Source organism: Plectropomus leopardus, chromosome 4, assembly GCF_026936395.1.
Source record: "Plectropomus leopardus strain MGB_pleo_1.0 chromosome 4, ASM2693639v1, whole genome shotgun sequence".
NCBI classification, from domain to species: Eukaryota; Metazoa; Chordata; class Actinopteri; order Perciformes; family Serranidae; genus Plectropomus; species Plectropomus leopardus.
Genome location: NC_142179.1, coordinates 19,930,592 through 19,954,125, shown reverse-complemented (window position 1 = coordinate 19,954,125; position 23,534 = coordinate 19,930,592). Strand labels below are relative to the sequence as shown.

At 39.9% G+C, this 23,534-nt stretch overlaps 1 protein-coding gene across 14 annotated transcripts in view; it reads right to left on the bottom strand.

Moving 5' to 3' along the window:
- ank1a (ankyrin 1, erythrocytic a) overlaps window positions 1-23,534 on the bottom strand; it is a 116,221-nt gene that overhangs the window by 22,478 nt on the left and 70,209 nt on the right. For 4 of the 14 annotated variants that reach the window (XM_042487598.2, XM_042487616.2, XM_088076760.1 and 1 more), the window contains 34 exons: window positions 21,638-21,736; window positions 20,817-20,915; window positions 20,448-20,546; window positions 20,065-20,250; window positions 19,839-19,937; window positions 19,637-19,735; window positions 19,433-19,531; window positions 18,986-19,183; window positions 18,011-18,109; window positions 17,805-17,903; window positions 17,532-17,630; window positions 17,059-17,256; window positions 16,855-16,953; window positions 16,667-16,765; window positions 16,005-16,202; window positions 15,780-15,878; window positions 14,138-14,236; window positions 12,620-12,718; window positions 12,438-12,530; window positions 12,239-12,311; window positions 12,047-12,067; window positions 9,147-9,267; window positions 8,885-8,963; window positions 7,077-7,192; window positions 6,753-6,977; window positions 5,091-5,245; window positions 4,785-4,996; window positions 2,321-2,525; window positions 2,052-2,148; window positions 1,695-1,923; window positions 1,482-1,610; window positions 1,223-1,342; window positions 473-557; window positions 179-253 (listed from right to left, as the gene is read on the bottom strand). In XM_042487598.2, the coding sequence (XP_042343532.1) occupies window positions 179-253; window positions 473-557; window positions 1,223-1,342; window positions 1,482-1,610; window positions 1,695-1,923; window positions 2,052-2,148; window positions 2,321-2,525; window positions 4,785-4,996; window positions 5,091-5,245; window positions 6,753-6,977; window positions 7,077-7,192; window positions 8,885-8,963; window positions 9,147-9,267; window positions 12,047-12,067; window positions 12,239-12,311; window positions 12,438-12,530; window positions 12,620-12,718; window positions 14,138-14,236; window positions 15,780-15,878; window positions 16,005-16,202; window positions 16,667-16,765; window positions 16,855-16,953; window positions 17,059-17,256; window positions 17,532-17,630; window positions 17,805-17,903; window positions 18,011-18,109; window positions 18,986-19,183; window positions 19,433-19,531; window positions 19,637-19,735; window positions 19,839-19,937; window positions 20,065-20,250; window positions 20,448-20,546; window positions 20,817-20,915; window positions 21,638-21,736 (4,201 nt within the window). Of the gene's footprint in view, window positions 1-178; window positions 254-472; window positions 561-1,222; window positions 1,343-1,481; window positions 1,611-1,694; window positions 1,924-2,051; window positions 2,149-2,320; window positions 2,526-4,784; window positions 4,997-5,090; window positions 5,246-6,752; window positions 6,978-7,076; window positions 7,193-8,884; window positions 8,964-9,146; window positions 9,268-12,046; window positions 12,068-12,238; window positions 12,312-12,437; window positions 12,531-12,619; window positions 12,719-14,137; window positions 14,237-15,779; window positions 15,879-16,004; window positions 16,203-16,666; window positions 16,766-16,854; window positions 16,954-17,058; window positions 17,257-17,531; window positions 17,631-17,804; window positions 17,904-18,010; window positions 18,110-18,985; window positions 19,184-19,432; window positions 19,532-19,636; window positions 19,736-19,838; window positions 19,938-20,064; window positions 20,251-20,447; window positions 20,547-20,816; window positions 20,916-21,637; window positions 21,785-23,534 lie in introns of all 14 variants that reach the window. The other 10 variants (XM_088076761.1, XM_088076768.1, XM_088076767.1 and 7 more) reach the window with 7 other exon arrangements.

Genomic DNA, 23,534 nt, shown 5'->3' with positions numbered 1-23,534 from the left:
GAATAGTCTGTCAAACAGCTACGGCTCTTGGCAGGAAAACAGGAAATAATTAGTTTCATTGGCTGGTTGCCATGTTAGAACTTAATCAGCAGCGAGCTAGACAAGCTTGTCAGACATAAGGTAAACACGGATGGTTAGCAACACATAAAACAGATTCACTATATTCTTGTTCACTCACCAGCCCAGCTCAGCCCCAACTGCTCTGCAATCACAGCCATCTTTAGCTCTGTCCTCTCCATGGCGCTCATCGATGCTGCACAAATCAGACCAAAACTGACTATTTAACATCTGACTAATGCTGCAGTTGAGATTATTCCTGTAATGCAACGCTCATTGATTCCGTATAAGAAATATGGCTGTCGTTGAAGTAGAATGATGGAAAAAATGCAATCATATATTGTATATTGATATGTCATCAAGAGAAAATAAGCAGGAACAATAATTTACAAGCAGGAAAGTGAGAGCCTCATACCCATAGCAGGTTCATTTAAGGCGCTGTATCTTTCTCTCAAAGCCAGCGGGGTCAGAGTTCGCCTCCGGTCTTCACTCCCAACAATCTGCTAGGCACAAGCAAACAACACTAAAGTCTGTCATCAAAGGAAAACGACCATAACTAAATACTTGAGCCGGGTATCATTTCATCATTTCAAATTTGACAATCACTTGACTGGAGAAGTTTTGACATTACTTGGTCCTGGACTGTTTCAGTTAATACCCGAGAAGTAGAGTTGGTCTGATACCATTTTTTCTTCTCAACAAAGATAGCAATTCCTGAATTTGCATTCTGGCTTACACAGAGTACAGCTCTGACACCATTACGTTAAAAAAAAGAAGCAGCTTTATACTACTGACCCTGTATTGATGTGAAATTATTGCTATCATTGTTGTATCGCATGGCTCAAGTTAAGCACTGTGTAAAACATGAATAAAGAGAATGAACGCCAAAGACCTTTCTTTTATTATGTAGTTTTTGCTGATGGATAATATTGCACTTTTTCTCTGCAAAAAGTTTCTTCTTCACGAATTTAGAGTAGCAAAGAATTGATTTCCTGGAAATTTGCAGTTTTTGTGTAAAATTGTTTTAAAGTTTCAATACAAATTCGGTGGTATTAGATCAGTGCGTAGACTTGCGTACTAACCTCTACCTGAGAATTTAGGCAGTACTGGGGGCATTTCCCAGTACCCTAATAATACACTGCATGTGTTACTTTGGGAGCTTTACCTTGATACATGGAGGCATGGTAATGTTGAGGTTACAGAGCACATGTTGACTGTCCTCATACTTGGTGGACTTGCGCAGGAAAGACAGAAATCCAGTGTGCTCTTTACTGCTGTCTCTCACCTTAGACACACAGACACAAGGAATGAGGACACATACATACGGGTATGTGAAGCAGAGACAGAGCTGGTGGAGTATTAAGGGAGTAACAAAAAACATAAAACTGTAGAAAGAACTGTAAAAGAAAGACAAATGTTAATACCTTAACAGAGACAGGAAGTCTGTTATCTCTGAAGGCCTGGAAGCTGAAGCAGCGCGGCTGCTGGGTGGCCTTCCTCACGGGCACGAGGTTCCCTGAACACTCCAGGTGGAGAGGCATTCCCTCCATCACCTGCAATACAGAGCAAAGGCATTGGCCTTCACCACCATATTACATTTTTACCACATCGATATGATGAACTGTCTCAGAACTGACCTCTATGTCTCTGCTGCGAGCCACCTCTGTGAAGTTCTCATGTTGTTCCAGGGTTTTATCCATCTTATCGTCGGTCATACAGTAGCAGCGCAGGCGGCCCTCACGCAGCTCGTTCATTTTTGCAAACACCACAAACTTGGCCATGTAGGGAACAGCTGACAGCTCTCGGTAGAGCAGGTTTGCAAAAGAGACAGCCTCAGCTGTCCGAGGACAGTCTGCAAGCCAGAATCTGACAAGAAACAATACATGTTATCATATCAATCAGTTGAGCTGTTTGGCAAAACGATTTGAGATGGCAATGACTTGCATCAAACTTTATGGTATGATGACCGTAATGTATGTTGCCAGGTAACTTACCGTGCTGAAACATTGGTTGTGAAACTGGCACAGTCTTTAGCATACATAAGCTTGGTGGTGCCAGTAATGTCTTCCCATTGGGCTGGAGCTGTGCCACCTGGGAATCAGACAGGATGAGAAAGAGCAAACTGGTTAATCTGGCATCAGCAAAGGTCAAACGGAAGACATCTTTTATCACCGCAAACTAGTTTTAACCCATTAATCGTCTCTTGCCATGGATGGGACGCTCTCCAGCCAACACAATCACACTCAACCATGGCATGCATTACCTATGACAGAACAAAGCAGACGCAGACTGGTGGTGTCGCCCTCCCCAGAGTCTCGGGGGCTTTCCCTCCAGGATGGGGGCAGGGGGATGCGCAGACCGATGGGCCGGTGGAACTTGCGCCGCCGAGGCTCCACAGTGACCACGGGGCTAAAGTTTGCCTGGTTACCAAGCAGCTTTGCAACCAGCTCGTCTGGAACTGGCTGAGCCTGAGGTTGAAAGTAAATGGTGGGGAGAGGGGGTACGTAACACGGGCACAGATTTGATGATGTGGTAGAAATAAGGGAAATTAGACAAAAGAGAGAAATATATTAACAGGCAACAGAAATTTAAAAAATAAAAGATGTTGGATAGCAGGGTGGCAGGTAGAATGAGACAATGTTTGATGGATGATGTGGTACAATGAGGAAAAAAAGGGTAAAAAAAAAAAAAAATAAAGCACAACCAAACAGGGAAAAATTAAAGGTGAGGAGAAAAAGAGAGAGAGAGAAGTTCACAGTGAATAAACAAATAAACAAATTGGTTGTAGACTTAAAAACTTTTTTATTGTAAAATGTAACAATTTGTGTTAACATTAAACTTATACAGTCATTAATACAAAATCAATATCAAAGAAAAAGGCATTGCAGGTTTTAAAGGCAACTCATGATATGACAGCTACAGTTTAATTAAATAGATATGTTCCTAAAAAATAAGAAATAGTTATTAGAAAAGTATAATAATTTCTATTTTACTTACATTCAGTTACATTCACTACTTTCAGCATAGAGGTTACGGCATGTGTGGTAGCATGTTAGTTTACAAGACATATTTAGCTCAGTATTAAATCACCCATGTGTCTAAAGGACACACAGTAAAAAGTCCATTCATACAGAAACTACCTTTTATTTTGGTTTATTGAAACTGATTCTGACTTTGGAATTAAGGGTTTCCATCTGATTATTAAAATTCTTAAGTTTCTAACCTACATATTCATCGAGGATTTATTTTTTTAATTAGAATAATCATTTTGTTAGAAACAGATATGAATGCAATATTAGTCTTGAACTGTAATAAAATCTGCACACTGGAAAAAAGATTGTAAAATGAAATTGTGTGCAAATGGAGCCATAAAAAAACCCAAATCAGCAAATCTGCGAAAATGCTGCATATTTATATAACAAACATCTACTGCAAAGAATTATGAAAAGGGAAAAGATGACATTTAATGTAATTTTCTTTCTATAAACCAAACCAATGTTTGACATATTGGGCGGGGCAATATGGAGAAAATCAAAATATCACAATATTTTTGACCAAATGTCTCGATATCAATATTGCAACAATTTGTAACGCTGACTATTGGTGCTTTCACAAAATATTTACGCAATGAGATTTTTGATAAATAATCATCTGTTATTTAGATATAATGATGAGGTGTGTAAATATATATAATAGACCAGCTAAAACAGTCTGATACGTTCAAAAATTGCATCACTAAAGTGTTAAAGACAACATTGTCCACATTATGATATCAAAGAATTCAAAATGATATCTGTTTCATATCATGATATCGATATATCAGCGATATATTGCCCAGCCCTATTTTGAAATGCCTGGAAACTTAAATTGTAAAAATTAAAAGTATCAATGTGCCAAGAAAAAAAATAAAATCTTATGATTGATGACTGGATAATTGTAATTTGAAATTTAACCATTTCATAAAATACCATTCCAAAATGTTGATTTTACAGCTAATTGTCAGATGGTATGTTATTAATAATTCCTTTTTAATGTTTAAATTTGAAACAGAATTTTAAACATAAGTGGATGCTTGTGTAAATAAAGTAAGTTTTTGCTGTAAAACTGAGCGTGGTGCTAAAAAATGTATTTTTCTTGTCTTTGGTGTGTATGTTTGAGAAAACATCAAGACCTGTTAAGTGTAGTCAAACACACAGAAGGGTGGTAAAAGCTTCAGAGATGCAACGTTTGAAGATCAGTTGCAGCTTTCACCCTTTTCGGTGTAAGACAAAACTTTTAGCCCATTTTCCAGACATTCGTGATACCAAAGCCCCTGTGCAGTGAGTGTAAAGCAGATGATTTCCCATCAAGTAATGTTTGACTGACTGATACCTCAAATTAATGTGTTAATATATAGTAAATTCAGGGCTTTTCCAAGGATATAAATACATTAATGAGAAAGATAAAACAAACAACAACATATCGGCACTAAATGAGCGGTCCACAGTTATATAAAGGTGCCAAGTGCATGCACTGTGTGAAATTAAAAGGTCCTCTAAAAATGCAAAAGAAAAAGCAAAATAAAGAAACAAAAGAAAACTTAATCAGGAATCACCAAGTGCCGATATGATCAGGTCATTCCAAAATCAATCAATATACATCCCACATGCTTTTTTCTTTTCAGGCAAACACAGGCATTAACGATTCTGTCTTTCTTCTCCTTCCTTCTCCTCATCGTCCCATCTCACCTGCAGCCCCAGGCGGACTCGTTTGGTGACTGCTGTCTCAGGAAACGTGGCCTGGACCAGTGGCACCAGTTTACTTGTCAGCGAACCTCCTTCTGGTCCGATCAAATCGCTCTCTTGCTGGACTCGTGATACAACAGCAAAGTAAAGGGGGAAGTCGGTGGAGATGATGCGACGGATTCGCTTCTTCCCGAGCTCCTCTTGACTTTCTAATTCTGAGGAGCCAGAAGAGGGTTAAACTTTCAGGAAGTGACGACACCCAGTGTCATGTCTGAATGTCAGACTGAGATCCAGCATGTAAACTCTTACCCTCATCCATCCCGTTGAGGATTGTTTCTAGCACCTCGTCGCCATAGCGATTGCGATGTTCTTTCCAGACTGAGCCATTCTCGCTCCTCAACACCACAAGCTCCCGGTCACCTCGACCCAGAGCGGCAAAGTGGGGGATCTCCACTATCACCGGTCTGCCAAACAAAAGATAAAGAATTATACATGAACAAATGACAGTGACTTACTAGGTACAAAAGCGTAGTAACACTTTTTGCACATTTCAACAACGTTATTCAAAGTGCTTCACAGAAAACATTACAAAGTGCAAAAAGAAACATATTACTAAAGGACACAGAAAAAAATAGAAGACTAAGACTTATAAATACAAGAAGAAAAGTTGCAGTGTAAGAAATGCATAATTATTTGAACAAACAGAAAAGTCTTGTGCCTTGATTTAAAAGATCTGAGAGATACAGTGAACCTGCTGCCTTCTGAGCAGCCCAATTAGCTGCATAGTTGTTGAATCATTGTACATTTTTGCAAAACATGGATACATAACATTTGTATTTTATTATGTAGCAGACATTGAAACTTTACATGCTGTGGTTCATGTTTGTTAAGCTTAGGCACAAAGAACCCATTGGTTATAGTTATGAAAATAACATCTTTTGGCTGATTTTTTACATTTTTACATGATTTTAGAGACACAATTCCTGCTGGAAATGTCTCTTTAAAAAACAACTGCTTTTCATGGCACTACCCCAACCAATCAGTTGCTACAAAAAACCCACGTTTAGTGCCTAAAAAGCTGCTGGAAAATCAGCAATGGCATGCTAAAACACAACTGGTTTGTTGTTTGAATAGTGGTCTGCAGATTAGTAGATTAGAAGTCACGCCATCCACTCTCCTCTCCACCTCCAGATACAAAGGTCAGTGTATGTACTATGTCACTTTAGCAATGTTGATAACATACAAATGAAATGTAGAAATTTAACATATATTTGCAGAAACGTACATTGCCAACATATTCTTCTGGCAATTGGGCTGCTCTGGGAGTTTGTTCCAGGTTTAAGGTGCATAAAAACTTAATGCTGCTTTTCCTTGTTTAATTCTGACTCTGGTGACAGAAAACATACCTGTCCCTGATGACATGACAGGTGTGGATGGTTCAAGTCAAGTCAAGTCAATTTTATTTATAGAGCCCATTATCACAAAACAAGGTTTGCCTCAGAGGGCGTTACAGTGTACGACATCCCTCTGCCCTTAGACCCTCACATCACCCAAGGAAAAACTCCTGAAAAAGAACCCCTGTAACATGAAAAAAAAGGAAGAAACCTCGGGAAGAGCGGCAGAGGATGATGAGGGATCCCTCTTCCAGGATGGACAGACGTGCAATAGATGTCGTAAATAACAAATGAAATACAATTGTTGCAAAAAGGAAAGAGAAAGAAATGGTGTAGCAGACGGTCAGAAAAGTATCTAGACCATAAACCGTTCTGTACTTTATAAACCAAAAGCATTCATTTTAAATCAGTTGCTTAACAGACAGGAAGCCACTTTAAAGACCTCAGAACTGGAGTGATTGATCCACTTTCATGATCTTAATGAGGACTAGAAATATGTAAAATATTAACGTTTTTTGTGCACTTAGAGTAAGCAAAAAAGATCTTGATTGTTTTCAGTAGAACAAAGTTTCCTTACCCCAGGAATTGCATCCCGGCCGGCCCCAGGGAGATGATCCTGCTGGCCAGCCCCTCTCCCTCCACCAGTGGAGGGGGGCTGGTCAGCTTCTGCGGCTTCACCAGGCGGCAGGTGATGCGGGTTGGTGCCGCACAGGTCCGCGGAGGTATGATGACACGTAGACCGTTATGCCTGCTGCCTCGCATTGAGCCGCCCCGAGCATCTACCATAAAACTGACCAGGAACCTGTTGTTAAACAAAGACTGAGACAATTAGCTGCCAGATCAAATACAAAATAGAGATTAAGCGAGATAAAAATGTTTTTTTAATCATTGCTGTGCTGACCCTGTGTGTATGGGACTGGCAACTGGGCTGACATTATCTGACGTCTCAGTTGCTGGGCTGCTGGGGATCAGTGAGTCCTCATCATATTCTTTGGGCAGTGGAAGTGGAGTGTGTTGCTACAACAGACAGAAAGACAAACTGCTCATGGCATCCTAAAAAGAACACTGTTTAGCATAATGTTTAATATGACCCTAAAAGTGTATTGCGTACACTATCATCTGTGTAATGGAGATGATATGCAGAGGGTTATGATGAGATTATGCCGGTGTATTCATGTTTAAAGTGCTATTTTTACAGTGATTATGGAAACAGTACATCATTAACCTTCAAATGACCATTGAGGAGAATCTCATTTACAATATAATGTTACAAAAAGGGTGGAACTAAAATGACAGCATCACTTTACATACTTTCAAATAAAGTCACCTAAAAGTATCATTTTTTAAGTTTTAATCAGAAATGTGCATTTAGGTTAAACATTTTCCTTTTATTTATTTATTTTTCTGTTTGTTTATTTTATATTATCTATTTTCATTCATCCTCTAGTTGGGCTATGTTTTGCATCATGTATATGTAGGTCTAAGGGTGTATATTATGTGTATTGTACTGTTTTATGTATTGTTTTATATATTGGTATGTTTTTCTATATTCAAAACCTAATAAAAATATGTAAAAAAAAAAAACGGCCACAACACACAGCCTTTTAAGTTGACAAAATCACACAAAAAATTATTGACTTGAGCATTAAAATTGATTCTTTATCTTGAAAACAGTAGTTTGACCAAAGAAAGTCAGCACATAGACCTTAACTCAAGTTCATCTTTTTCCTGAGCTTTCAACACCTTCTCTTAGTCTTCTTTAGCAGATGGAGGTTGCTAAGTTGTCTTGGAGATTTTAGGAGTCCACAGACAAATACGAAGACTTTATTTTGCTAATGAAGAGTTGAAGAAAAGTGGTAAACTTTGAAAAATATCTATTAAGTAGACTGTGAGTAAAAGGGACATTCCACCAGTTTTCTCAAGTGACAGCACTTGAGTCACTTCAGCTTGGACGTCGAAACTGCAAATTCATAACAGAGACCAGTGAGAACAGAGAACAGTGTTTGTTCGAAAAAGCTTGCTCTGATTGCTAGAGTGATATGGCACAAATTGGACCGTAAAGATGTTAGAATGCTGTCGTAATGTGCAGTATGATTATTTTAAACGACGGAGCAGCAGAGCACCAAGTGCAGTGACTGTGTGATTAACATTATGGTTCATTCATTCATGTAGTATGAAAGCGCTCTGGTTCTTCAAAAAATAATGCTCTCATTTTAGTATGAGGAGTCAGATTGGCTTCAGAAACCCATCCCACCCACTGCAAACTTGTCCGATTTGAAAGGAATGTCATTATTAAGTTGCAAGGGAAATGAAGGATTGGGGGTTGTTGTAGTTTGACCCATATTATGGACAAAAAGTCAGGTTATCTCAACATCTGCTACTTCAATTTTGAGTATTCTTTTTAAAAGTTGACCTATTGTGTTTTCCTTATTTTCTGTCCTATATTTAATGTTACAGTGTGGGACCTTTATTTTAAACATGGGCAGAATTTCAAATAATGATGTAAATGTATGTGAAAGTAAAAATCCCTGTGAGGAAAAACCTCCGGTTCAGACCATGCTCTAGTAGAAACTCAACATACAAGTGTGAAGCTGAAAATGAGCACAATACATCTCCTTTTAATGTTTTTCTTGCAAGTCCCTCAACGTTATGGAAGTGCAACACCAAATTGCCTCTGCAGTATCTTCCTGATGCTGATCTGTACAGTACCTGATCTATCTCATGTTCTTTCAGGATAACGGTCTCTGGAGAAACTCGGGGGATCCTGGGAATGGCAGGCGAGTAATTCCTGTTGGATCAAAAGAGAAAAACACGAGTCAGATTAAAGAAGTCTCTTTACATCTCCTCCCAAGTGCTCTCGTCCCTGGTGTTTAGTGAGTGTCTATGGTGCATCCCCCTCTATCCATCCACCTATTAGCTTGTGGCTACCAGCTTGGCTCTCTCGCCTGTTTCCCCGCCCAGCCCCCCTTACGCTGTGCCCAGCCCTCTCTCGTACTCCAGTGATTTCTTGGGGGAGAGGAAATCGTCATCATGGTCTTTCATGTCATCCATCTTCATGTACCTGGCCCCTTCTGTCCCCAGGAGCTCCTCTCCTTCAGAGAACAACATGCCAAAGAGAGCGAACAGACCGTGGTCAGGTTGGTGAAACAGCAAAAGAGGGAGAGAGAAAGAAAAGAACAAGGTTGTTAACCAGCGGTTAGAGGGGTTAGACGTTAGGAGATGGCTCTGTGATTAAGGGGTTAGACCGGTGAGATGAGACATTAGTGACGATGCTCTGTAAACTAACAGTTTTACTGCCAATAAATAGCAAAAACTTCTAGCAAACATTTAAAAAATCAGTAACGAGGACATGATCAATACAGCAGGTCACCGTAATCAGCTGTAGTCTCAGGCTGCGTCCATTCAGAACCACTCAAACATGACTACATTGAAATAAGAGAGGACAGCCTACAAATGTAGTCCGGAGTTTTCAAAAGCCCATAAAATCTCAGTTAGAGACAACAGCATTATAGATGTGCACAGTGCACCATCTCTGGAGGAGAGCATAATCTAATTCCAAAAATGTGTTGTCTAGTGAATAAACAGTTATTGAGCTGGATGATTTAGACATCACCTGCCTCAGAGAGCGATGTATGAGGAGATTTGCTCTCGAATGCAAAAGCTAGGACAACAGAGCAGCATCAGCCCACTGCAACACACATAATGACCACAACACAGGCTGCTCTCCTTTAAAAAAGATCATTGTATGAGCAGAGGTGGGTTACTTACCCCCACAACATGCAGTAATTTTCAAGAATTCACCAGAAGTGCGTCTTCCCTGTGTGTATTAATATGTGACCGTATCAGCGCAGCTTGTGTGAGTGTGTGAGCGGGCGTCTGTCAGCGGTCGAGAGCCAAAGTGATGTCGTAGGTGTCATTACACTATGTTTGACTCTGCGAGTCCACTTCCCACAGGTTCACATGAGTCAGCTTGTGTCCTGGATATTCTCTGTCTTGTGTACTGTGCATGTGTGCCATGTTGTGTAGGCAAAGTGTTACCGCATACGAGCGTGTGCATCAGATAACCTGCCGCTATCATTTCACCATTGCGGATATGAGATGTGACTTTAAGATGGTGTCTCGGCTACTCTCTATATTTAGAGCAAAGGTGACGATCTGTCAGTTAAATTATCAGGGGACTAAAAATATCAAGACATAATGTCCTCTGACATCATTGTCAGTGGTGTTGTGAACATCAGTCATTAAAAGTTAAACTTGCAATGAGTGACTTTTAAAAGGCAGCAAAACCAGCTCTGAGCTGACATATAAGTTTTACGTTGATATAGTAAAACTTGTTAGCCAACAGTTATTTATTTATACCACCAGATTATCACAGTTATGTTTGTTTGTCCTGTTGATTGTAAGTCCAATATGTGCTCTCCGTTTAGCTCTGTTTTTGGTCTCCACCAACTCCAGAAGGATTTACCTGATAATTGTGGCCTATCACTGTGAATATGCTAAGAGTGCAGCGAGAGGGTTGGGCAGTATTATGGGATTATGGCATAACAGGGCATTTAGAAAATTGACAGTATGATTTTCAATAACTTTGAAAAATGAGAAGTTCCTCTTTCTATTAACCCTTCAAAACCTGAGCAAATTGGCTTGATTCTTTTCAAAAACATGGGAAGAAGGCAAAGAGCAATGAAAAAAGAAAGGACTCAAAAATTATCAAGAAATTTGTAAAATTTGTATAAAGTACTAGAAAATTAGCTCAAAATATAGTAATTTTCGAACATAAATATATATCCCATTTTATAACTAATACCCATGGGTGGATTATGAGACAGTAAACCCCTGGACACGGAGCCACACACCTTGTGGTGGTTTTGTGTCTCTTTGAAGCATTCTGTCTCTTTGTTTTATTTTGTCTTTTTTGTTCATTTTGTTACTCTTTGCAGTTCTTGTGCATCTCTTTGTGTTATATTTGTATCTCTATGTGGTCATTTCCAGTTTCTTCCCAGTCAATATGCTTATATCTGAGTGACATTTTGCAGGAGAAGTCCAGGGGGGCCCTGAAACTTTAGGCCCCTGGGCCTGTGACCCCTAGGCCCGTTCAGTAATCCTTCCATGGGTATACCATGGTGAAATGTGAGGAAGGTATGAAAAAATATATAACCCCAAAGCCTAGATGCAGGCCAGAAAACGTAACAATAATTGTTCGAGGTCTCTATAAGCCTCTGTAGAGTCAGGTGATAGTTTTCTTTATGACTACGAATAACTTTAATATACAAATCCGCTATCACATACATTTCACATGGGAGGAACACAAAAACGATGCAGTACAAGAATGACACCACACTGGATTTAAATGCAGACACAACAGAAGACACACATTTCAGAGCAATGGTAGCACTACTCCACTATGAACTGCTAAAGCTCACAGAGCAGATGTTAAGTTTTGTTGGGTTTTTTTTTAAATAAAATATTTGTTAAATTTTAACTGATATTAGAAAAAAATGATATGTTGGTTATAGGGGTTGTCTATATGTATTCGCTATGGCTGTAACTGTGAAAACAAGGACTGCTATCAAAACATGGAGGGAAAAAGACACCTGGAGAGTTAGAGGATGAGGGTGTTATTGAAGGGACATATAGAGGTTACAGACATGGGTGCTATGGGTGCATGCTAATGAGAAACCAGAGCCACCATCACAGTGAGCGCCACTACAGAGGAAACGAGAGAGAGAGAGAGAGAGAGAGAGAGAGAGAGAGAGAGAGGAAGAGAGAGGAAGAGCGGCACAGTAAAGACAGAGAGTGAGCTTGAAATGGAGCCACACACTTTAAAACAACGACCTATGAATGCCGCACGAAGAAAGAAAGAGACATTCATACCTAATGTTAGCTGTGCAATTCCTAAAAAAGGGCAAAAAGCAAAAGGAATTGGGAAAAAAAGAATATTTATGTGACCAGTTTAAAAAATCATGAAATCAGCCTTATCAACAGGAAGTAATGTTTAGATAACATAGTCGATCAAATATTGTTTCAGACTGTTTTATCTAACTAATAATAATTGAACTTCTTTACCTTCGTCCTCAGACACGTCAAGAATCTCATCCACTGTTTCTGGGAAGCTCATGCGATGTTTCTCAGTGGTCGTCTGAACAGAGGTAAGAGGAGAAAACAATTACAACAGTGAGTGTAAAAGTATTTTCATGTGATTTTTACAGCCACATAATGCCGCAGCTGTATCCTGAGGGCACGGTAGCTTTTCTAAACTTCTCACCATGGAAACTGTCTCCTCAGTGACGAGCTTTAAGACATCAATCACAGAGATGTAGCCCAACCTCTTCGCAATGGCCAGAGCTGAAGTACCATTCTGACGGACAGAAAGGAGCAGATGATCAGATCTCTGAAAAACAAGCTTTATTAATCATTTTGAAGAAGATAAGGTGCATTTATGCTCACTGTTGTTGTCTCGTTGGGCTGAGCTCCGTGCTTCAGCAGCAGTGTCACAATGTCTGTGTGTCCCTGCTGGGCCGCCTGGTGCAGAGGAGTGTAACCAAGCTGAAAAAGAGATTAAATGTATTCTTACTCACTCAATTTACAAAAGACATTGAAGATACATCTAAAAGAAACATTTTTTTCTGAATTATTCCTGAATTATGAAGTACAGAAGATCCTTTTTTAGCAGCATCACAATGAGTGAACTGGATCTTAAAAAAACATCACTACAGTGGACAACTATTGTCTGACAAGAGCTCAAACAACTGGTAGGTCAACACAAAACAAATCAGCAGAAAGTTTGATAATAGTTTAAATGTTTAAGTCATGTTTTAATGTACTGGTTTTTCTCAGTCCTCTATGATGATGATGATCTATACATTTTTGTGTTTTGGACTCTTATGCTACTCGTATGGGACGAGTATTATCTGGGGACCTCTATCATCTGTGATCATAATCCCATGCAAATCTTCAATTTCTGTAATTTGTCAAATAAAAATTCCATTAATTAGCTTCCATATTTTGTCAAACACAGAGGTCGCGATATTATTCCTGTGTGAATTGGCATCTCTGTGATTTTTTTTCTATAAGTATTTTTGTTTTTTCTGCCTCTTTTCCAGATGATAGTTGTGGAGGCTGCATTGACAATTATAAATGAAAGTTTTGACAGCATTATAGGTGCAAATTTGGGAGGCTCATCATGGAGATCCATTCGCAGAAAGACAAAGCTCAAATCCATCAGAAGAGTAAAATCTCAAAAGATAATCAGGTGGATAACATGCATGGTAACAAGCAGTAAGGAACATTTTTCTATCTTTAAACAGGCTCAACAGTTTTGTTCATTAGGCCTTTACATCATGTCCAGGAGATAATGTCAATAAATTCCAGTAAAATACAGACTGTGCTTATTGTGTGAGAATGTGCAGCAAAAATACAGATGTGGGGGAGGGGATTTCTAAATTACCTGACCTGACCACAGGTCATTTTAGTTTCATGCCTATAGCCAGACAAAGCAATCAAATTAAATATGTCAGCTTGGGTCCTGGGAGCTCGTGATAAAAATGTTTTATTATTTGAGTCTGTTAAAATGTCAGAAAAAAAGTAAATCAAGTAATTAAGAAAACAATCTATTGAGTTGTCTAAAATTGTCCAGTCTGTATTCCTTATTGCAGTGCATTTGTAAACGTTATCATATTATGAATTTAAATATGGCAATGACAGGAAATTAAAGACTTGCAGTCTCTCCAATGATTTTACGGCACATTAAACATTAGAGAGGTAAAATGCACTCATTCCAATAAATCATTGTAAAAAACAGCCAGTTTTAACAGCTTTCACAGAGCAGAACCTCTGCAGCAGCACGACTCTGTAATATTTCCTGATGAATGAATCAGAGACAGTAGGCACACTGTAACTGTGTGAGTCATGCCCTGACTCTGCATTTGGTTGTAGTTTTATGTAAAACCAGAGGGAGGCACTCACTCTTGTTTTACTGTTGACGTTTGCTTGTTGCTGCAGGAGGAACTTCACCATCTTGATGTTGCCATAGTGACACGCTACATGCAGAGGGGTGTAGCCCATCTGACAGAGAGGGGAAAAAAGTAAAAAGTCTTAAACACAAAATCACAGCAGTCGCATAACTTAAGTGTCTTAATGACCTTTTAATTTGAATACATTATGTAGATGTGATGGTATAAAGGGCTGAATGATTCATGAATATTACATTAAATAATACTTCAAATCCACACAGTACAATCATTTTGAGAGCAGAGCAGAGATAAAAACTGCATTCAGGCTGCAATGTAGAAATTAACAAAAGAGGGTGTTATTATTTCTTGTACACAAGATGGGAACAATAATACCAATAATATCACCTTGGGAAATTCCAGTACAAGAGCTCCACAACATATGGCGGGAAGTAACTATGTACATTCACCCAAGTACTATACTTAAGTACAATTTTAAGGCACTTTACTTGAGAAACTGAACATTATCCTACTTTATACTTCCACTCCACTACAGTTTAAAAGGAAATATTGTAGCTCTTACTTACCAGTTACTTTGCAGATTCAAATTAATTACACAAAATATGTCAAAAAATAAATTATGATTTACAATAGATAAAGATAAGACTTTATTGATCCCTTGAACTGAAATTCACAAGCTACCTGGCAGTAAAACAGATGAGCCACAACTCACCAGCTGCAACATATAAGTAATGTATAATTATAATATAATTCAAAGATATGCATTATTCCGAAATCAGCCATTTTGCATGCTTTTACCTTTTCTACTTTAAGAATATTTTGATCTCAGTACTTGTACTTTTATTTGTAACAGAGTATTTCTACACTGTAGTATTGGTACTTTTACTTAATACTTATATAGTAAGGTTTTAGTGAAAATGCTTGTGTTTGGGAAACACTAAACATTCAGCTGGATAAATGAGTCTTGGGTTATACTGCACAAGTTGTGTGAGAGTTAATTAACAGTTCTTATATAGTTTTGATGTGGTTAAACGTGGCCATCGATGACATCAATTCATCAAGAATTTTCTCAATTTTTGGATTCCTCGTTCACCATGAAGGCATGCGAGAAAAAAAAGTTTTATTTCTTGTATTCAGCTTAAAACTGGGTGAGTAATTGATGTACAAATAATGAGTTGGGTTGTGAAGTATCCCTGTAAGTAAAACATCTGAGCACTTCCACCACTGCAAACAAAAAAAATCTACCATTTTTGTAATCCCTAAAATGCTCTCATGTTGTCAAGATTGTGTCAATGAGGACTTTTGTTTGTGGTGCTGCTGTACTGACCACATTATAAAATTTTGCACACAAATTGAACCCTACTTACTATTTTCTGCATTAATTTTTTACATCTCTATCTCAAAACAATGCTGTAAAGTTGCTCTAAGCACTACAGATCCAAAGGGTCTGAACACCTTGAGGGTCAGCCATGTGTTGATGGAAACATAACCCTCTCCTATGAGATCATCAGGCTATTTATGCTACAGCGCTTAGACACTATCTGCTATGGCTCAAAGTGGATGGTACAAGTGGTTTCTACACTGATAAGGCTTCGATAAGCCACACAGTTTGCAATGAGACTTAAAAGGTTGTTTACCCGCGTAGCAGCGTAGACTGAAGCACCTTGCTTCACCAATATATCTGCGATGCCAACATGTCCTTCTTGTGCCACCAGATGGAGAGGGGTTAATCCACTCTGGAGGCAAAAAGATGCAGAAGACAAAAGTCAAACACAGAACAAATCAAACCCAAGTAACATTGTTTTCCAAATAAACGCGCTGCCCAATGACAGTCATCCTTTAATCATTTGTGTGATTCGTGCCTTGTTTCCAAGGTTGACGTTGGCCTGTTTGGAGATGAGCAGGGAGACCATGTCGGGCCTTCCTTCCTGTGAGGCCAGGTGGAGAGGTGTGACTCCCTGCAGTGACTCAGCATTGGCTGACGCTCCGTACTGCAGCAGACTGTTAGCCACCTCCACCTGGTTCTGCTTGGATGCTATGTGGAGGGCGGTGTAGCCATTCTGGAGCACAGACATGAGTTGTGGTTAGAAAAAGATGTGTATATCCATAGTACTGGGCTCGGGCTGGATGATATAATGATATGATAGCAATATCATGATATGAGAATAAATACCTTCTTAGATTTTGTATATATCGTAATATTGTAACTGTTGTCTTTCCCTGGTTTTTAAGGCTGCATTACAATAAAATAATGTAATTTTCTAAACTCACCAGACTGTTCTCGCTGATCTATTATTTGCTTATACCGAGTCATTTTATCCACATGATTATGTGTGATTACTTGATAAAAAATCTAATTGTGTAAATATTTTGTGTAAGCACAAATAGTCAACACTACAATATTGATATGAGGTTATCTGGTCAAAGTATTGTAGTATTTGATTTCCCCATACTGCCAAGCCCTGTACTAGGCCATTCAGCATAAATTATGTGTGGACTTGTGTGTATTTCTTTTGTTACTCACCCTGGCTGCACTATGTGGTGACCCTCCTTTGCTGACAAGTAAGTTGACAACATCCAGGTTGTTGTGATGTACAGCAACATGCAGCGGAGTCAGACCATTCTGCAAAAACAGAATCAAAAGTTCATCAGACTAAGGTAGACGCATCAAAGTTTGTCTTACATATAGTCAGACCTTTATGTTTTTCTTACCTTCCCAGCAGCGTTAGGGTTGGCTCCCCTCTCCAATAACAGCTCTGCTACATCCACCTTCCCGTACTTTGAGGCCACATGAAGCGGAGTGAAGCCTTTCTACAGAGGCACCAACACGGAAGTGAACACAATATTAGCTATTTGCCATGATAGTTTTAAGTGAGCCAAACATTATGCAGTAAAAGTTAAGCAGACGGGCTTTACCTTGGTCATCTTGGTCTGCTGAGCCTCCATGTCCAGCAGGATGCGTACGGTTTGTACGTGACCTTCCCGGGCAGCGATGTGTAGGGGTGTGTGACCTGCTGTGGTTGTGGAGTTGGGGTTGGCTTTGTGCTCCAGCAGCAGCTTCACCAGCTCCTTGTGGCCCATCCGAGCAGCACAATGCAGAGGTGTTTGGTCATCCTGGAACAAGGAGAGAGTATGATACTGCATGACACTCCAGCAGTAAACTGCCTTCTCTACTGACTTAATCATCCTATTTTCAGTTAGCTTCTCCACTGTGATTTCAACTTGTTACATTGTGGAGCATTACATGTGGAAACTCTGCCAGAAATTAGCTGCTGAACCAACTTCATAAATGAATGCTACATCACATAAAGAGTATTTAATCTACATGAGGAATCTTTATGCATGAGCAAACACTATGTGGATTTTGCTATAGAGTGTAAAATCTCTACCTTGGCCTTGGCATCCACCGGTGCTGCGTTCTCAAGTAAGAACTCTGCTACCTCAAAGTGTCCTGCCCGAGATGCCATATGGAGAGGAGTCTCCACTTTCTACTCATGCAGAGAAAGACAAACCACCCACTCAGATTTATCACAACAACAACAACAACAACAACAACAACAACAACAACAACAACAACAACAACAACAACAACAACAACATAACCAGCACTGAATTGGTTATCTTGCTGCTCTTTTTGAGCTAGATTTCAGAATGAAACTCACCACATTGGAGGCACTGGGCGAAGCTCCTTTCTGCACCAGGATCTTCACAATGTTGAGATGACCCATAAATGATGCCACATGCAGGGGGGTCAGGCCGGACTGTTTAGAAGAGGAAAAGAATATTACAAATGGTCTTGCATGCCAATCATGCTTAATATAATGATCCATGAGCTGTTATTGTCATCTCCTCTGTCCTGTTCCCTCACCTCAGTCACAGCCTCTAACGACGCAGCGTGTTTAAGCAGGAGATCCATCACTCGCATGTGGTTCTTTTTACAAGCAATATGCAGAGGAGTAAAGCCATTCTGTAAAAGATAAATGAGACTGAATGAATTATCATCACTACAAAGATTAAAAACAATTTTGTCTTTACATTGTGATGGTGTCACAGAATTTAAATGTCTTTTCTCTGATTGAGGAAAATTTTACAAATATTGAGCCTCCCTGGATCAAAAATTCCTAACAGAAAGAGTCATAGTTGATCTTAATTCAAGTCTGAAGTGTGCTGTCAACAGTTTGAACTGTCTCTTTTTCAATGGAGGTCTATAGGGGAAAATGCTTTTTGGGCTGCAGGGGACAATGCTGCAATGCTGCATTTGGCCCCTGGGAAAAATTGGAAGCAAGGCTTAAGGGCCTTTCTGGGGGCCTGACCAGCTCTCCAGTAGTGAAGCCAAATCATCTCAATCACCGACTGGTGGCTGGCTGCGGTATAGGTTATCAATCTCGCAGATGGGACATGGGCAAAACTAAAGTCTCAAAGTACATGTCAAACTTCTTTTTGTCATTCTACATTGTTCTTTTCTCACTGATGTGGGTTCAAATGCTAATTTTTCTGATAAATTTGTTTTTAATTAGTTAATTGATGCTACAGAAAAGGAGGTCTAATGCCATGACTGACAGCTGTGTTTGCCAATTGATGTGCTCATGTTCAACTGCACTCATGTGCAAGTGCTCATGATTGGTTGGACAGGTGTATGGGTGGAAACTCAATACTGCCTAGACTGCTAGTGTTCAGACTCCTGCTCCACATGATGTCAATAGTGCAATATTCCAGCTGACTTATCCAGAATATTCTGGCCTCATTTTTGTACAGCGGGAAAAAGTGAGGAAGCATCATTCATCTTGGCATACAGACATTGATCTGAATTTAGAAATGGACTGTGTGTGCATTCGTCATTTACCAGTGCCCGAGAGTTGGGTTTGGCCCCTTTGTCCAGCAGCACTTTGGCCATGCGATGATGGCCGCAGTGTGCCGCCACATGTAGAGGGGTAAGGTGGTCCAATGTGATGTCATCAATCTCTGCGTTGTACTGCAGGAGCTGCTTGACACAGTCCATGTGGTCCCCCTGTGCTGCCATGTGGATTGGAGACAGGCCATTCTTCAAAAAAAGAAAATGTGTTAACTCTCAATCCATCATAAAACAGAAAGGAACTTGTGTTATTGTGAAAATAAATAATCTGAGCAAGAAGCAGTATCAAGACAGATCACACACTGTCACTTTCATTTACTTCACTTTAAAGTACAAAACAAAGCAAAGTAACTCAATGATTGGCACTGAACCAGATGGTGTTTAGTTTATGTGTATGAGAAATGAAACATTTATTTCACTTGTTTGTATGTAAATTACCTTGGTCTTTGCCTGGATGGGGGCTCCATGGTCCAGCAGGATCTCTATAATCCTGACATGGCCATTTCTGGCTGCACAGTGCAGAGGAGTCAGCTCATCCTGGACAGAGTGGATTTGTTAATGATTTAGTTAATGATGCATCAAATTAGAAAATGTGAGGGGATCAAAGATTTTGTGAAACAGTAGAATGGATGTCTGCTGCACCTTGGTCTTGGCATCAATTTGAGCCCCTCTGTCCAGCAGGAGTCGGACCATGATCACGTTCCCTCGTCTGGCTGCGATGTGCAGAGGAGTGATGCCGTTCTGCAGAGAGAAACAGATGCACTTAGCCGGGCACACACACACGCAAGGACAACAGACAGCAGGGACAGAGATTAACCTTCCGACAACATCAATTATTCCCTACCTTTGGGGTGAAGTTGACATTGGCTCCTCTATTGAGCAGCAGCTGAGCTACGTTCAAGTTTTCATAGTGTGCAGCAATGTGGAGGGGTGTGAATCCGGTCTGCAGGGACACAACAGGGTGAGTGCATGTCACTCATTTTATTTTAGGAACACGAACAAACACAGATACCTCTTGAATATGTACTGCACATGTGTACAATAACATCTGCAGCTGCAAACATGTTTACCTTGCTGAGTACATCAGGATTGGGGTCATTCTGCAGAAGCACTGCGGCTGTGCGTGTATCGTCGTTGCGTGCTGCAATGTGCAGCGCAGGGAGGCGGACCTTTCCCTTGGTGCCGTAGTTGATGAGCAGGGCTACGACATTCTCATGTCCCTGCTGAAGAGCGACGGCGAGAGGAGTGAATCCATCCTGCAGCAGACAGGAGAGAGTTAGAAAAGTGGGTGACTTGTGGAGAAGAAATGAGAGAGGTGTAAGGAGAGAGAGGCTCATGAGAACAAAAACAGAATGGAAACACAGCAGCAGTCTGGATCAGCAAGGATGGGATTGAGGAATTTGGGAGATTACTACTCTCTGAAAACATCTGTCTGCTCCTCAGTCTTAAGTACCTCAGTTGGAATGCTCTGATTGGCTCCGTTCTCCAGAAGAAACTTCACAACCTCTAGATGGTTTTCTTGTGCAGCCATGTAGAGTGGAGTGAAACCCTTCTGTCTCAGAAAGATGCACAACAGACACACACACACACACACACAGCAGCAGAGGACACACAAGCACAGCAAAAGACAGGAAGACGGTCACAGATGCACAGGGATGAACAGAGAGAGGAAACAGCAACATACAGATATATTGGAACAAAGACACATGTTAACAGATGGGATAGTAATAGTTACTACCACAGTAAAGTTCACATTTAAGTACTGAGGAGTAGCCTCAGCGAGTCCTGTCATCACCGCGGTGAGAGCAGCGCTGATTCTCACCTGGGACTGAGCGTTGACATTGGCCCCGTAGTTAACCAGCTCTGTGACCACCTGCTCCTGCCCCGCCAGGGCTGCAATGTGCAGGGCTGTGTTCCCTTTCTGTTTAAACACAGATACATGAGCACAAGAGCACACAGTCAGAACAAGCTCCAACAAAGATTATAGGTAAAATCCTGCACGTGTTTTCAAAGTGCATGTGGTTTTTGGACACGGACGTGGTTTCAAATGCAGACAAGATTTTAATGATGCTTTCTGACATTACATAGATCTAGATCAATTGTGCTTTATTTGCACATATTTAAATGGTAAAACTAATTAAATCATTTCACGCAATAGTAGTGTTGATACTAGTTTTGGTGGCAACACAAAACCTCAGATTTTGATCAGGAACTATCTAAGAATAAGTAAAGAAAAATATATTTTACAAGTGTTAAATGCCAACTTTCAATGCTGATATTTTAGTAGTTTCTAGGGGATGTACTAGTGCAGCAACAACTGTATTGCTTTAAACTGTTATGAATGTATTGTTTAACAGCTCTGAGCAATGAAATACAAAACATCTTATTTGTAGTATCCACATTACGACTTAAAACTCATAAACACACACAACACAAGTCGGATGAGCGACTTCCCAACATAGGAAATGAGACCACCTGATGAGCACGTGTATGCAGCAAATTTCTTAGCTAAGTTAGTAACATCTTCTCATCTCACTTTTGCCAAGAAAGCAAATGTGCATGTAAAGCAACATGCATGTGAATTCAAACTACAGGAGAGTACCAGAGTTAAGACTGTGGGACATTATCGTCTGGGACTTTTACCTTTGTGGTGGTCTCCAGTACAATTCCATTGTGGAGCAGCTCCAGCACCATTTTGACGTGGCCTTCTTTGGAGGCCAGATGAAGCCCGTTGAGCCCATTCTGAGTGAGAGAGCAGAGTAGACCTCATACTGAAGAGTCCCAAACACACTGCGAACACAAATATTTCCTAATCCAAAAGAAATAATAACACATTTACACACAAACACATATAGGCCATGCCAAGTAAGATTTTACGATTTTTAAAAAAAAAAAAAAATCACAGTGACTGAAGCACTCACAGACCAAAGCAGGCAAATACTTACACTGGACACCATGCATGCAGTACTCTCAGAATCAAAGTGTTCATTAGCAAAAACAATGTCTATAGGGATGAAAATCAGGATGCGAACATTTTCATTTGATTAATGATGGTGAGAGAAGGAGGAGGAGGAAGAGGAGGACGGGAGGGGGATGGCAGGCCGCTGGTCTCGTGGCTGGGAAGAATACGAGCCGTGTGGGATAGGTCTGACCTCACACAGCCTTCCTTCAGCCGCACAGGACATGTGAGGTTGGACCTTTCCCACACCACTGATATTATTCCTCTGAGTGGGGAGACCACAGCACACCATCACTCTACTGCAGACAGAGGAGAGAGGGAGGGAGGGGGAGGCAAAAAGCAAGAAGAGAGGGAAATGAGTTAGAAAACAGTCCACAAACAGAAGACGGGGAGAGGGTAGAGGTGAAGTTGTTAGAGGGATAGAAGAGGAGGGAAGCACAAGAGGGGGAGGGCAGGAGTGAGGCAGTGTGCTGGTGAGAGGTATCCACTCAGACAAGGAAACACGGCTGCCACAGTCAAGCCTCCAGCGTCAGACTGTACACACAGCATCAGGACCGACAGTCACACAACCAGAACAACAATGCTCTCAACACTGTGGTTTAAGTGACAATCTACAAGTCTCTGTGCATCACAGCAAATCAGCTTTTTTTTATTTCTCAAAAACATGGTCAGAAGGCAATGACCAAGAATTGGAAGGAATCTGTAAAAAGTTAAAGAAAATTAGGGGGGGAAATGGGAAAAAAAAGGAAAAAGAAAGTTCAAAACATAATCAAGGAAATGACCTGGAAAAGTGCTTTAAAAATATAATAATTGTGCAACATATGTTTAAATATAAAATTAGGATAATTATAAATACAGTTTTTCCCTAGCTTTTTAATTCTTCTTCCTAGACATTTTCTATAGGTTTTTAAAAACATTTTTTTAAATCTACAATATGTGGAACATTTCTAACTAAGCTGCTCACTGCCTTTTTGCCCATATTTTCAAAAGAAATCACACCAATCTGCTCAGGGTTAAAAGGTATGAATACCTGTGAAAGGCGTCATAAAACAGCACAGAAAAAGTGGTTTCGTTCCAGGTTTCAAAGGGTTAATGTGTGAATAAATACTAGAAGCTGTAACTGGTGTCTTTATCATTATTGCATTGAGCCTGGTCACCATTAAAGTTACTATTTGTAGAATAATAAAAGAAAATTCCTAACTTAACTGCTGTCTGATAGTAGCTGTTTTTTTTCTATAAAAATCAACCACCAGGATGATTTCAAACATAGACAAATAGAAATCTCACATATAGGGGCTTTAAGTGTAAAAATGTGTGTGCAAAGATTCAACTAAAGCAGGAATGTTGTAGATTATCACTTTATCCCCAAACACAGTTAACACCAAATAGTGAAAATATAACACAATTTCATGATGAATATCAAGAAAAATGAAATGAAATTGTGTAATTGAGGAGAATTCATCTTGCAAGTCAAAATCTCTCTGTTGTCAAACTGTATTGCTGGATTGTGTATTATATTTTTAATCCGTGGGGGGGTCGTAAAGGCCACTGTACAGTAAGTACAGTGTCACATGAATAAAC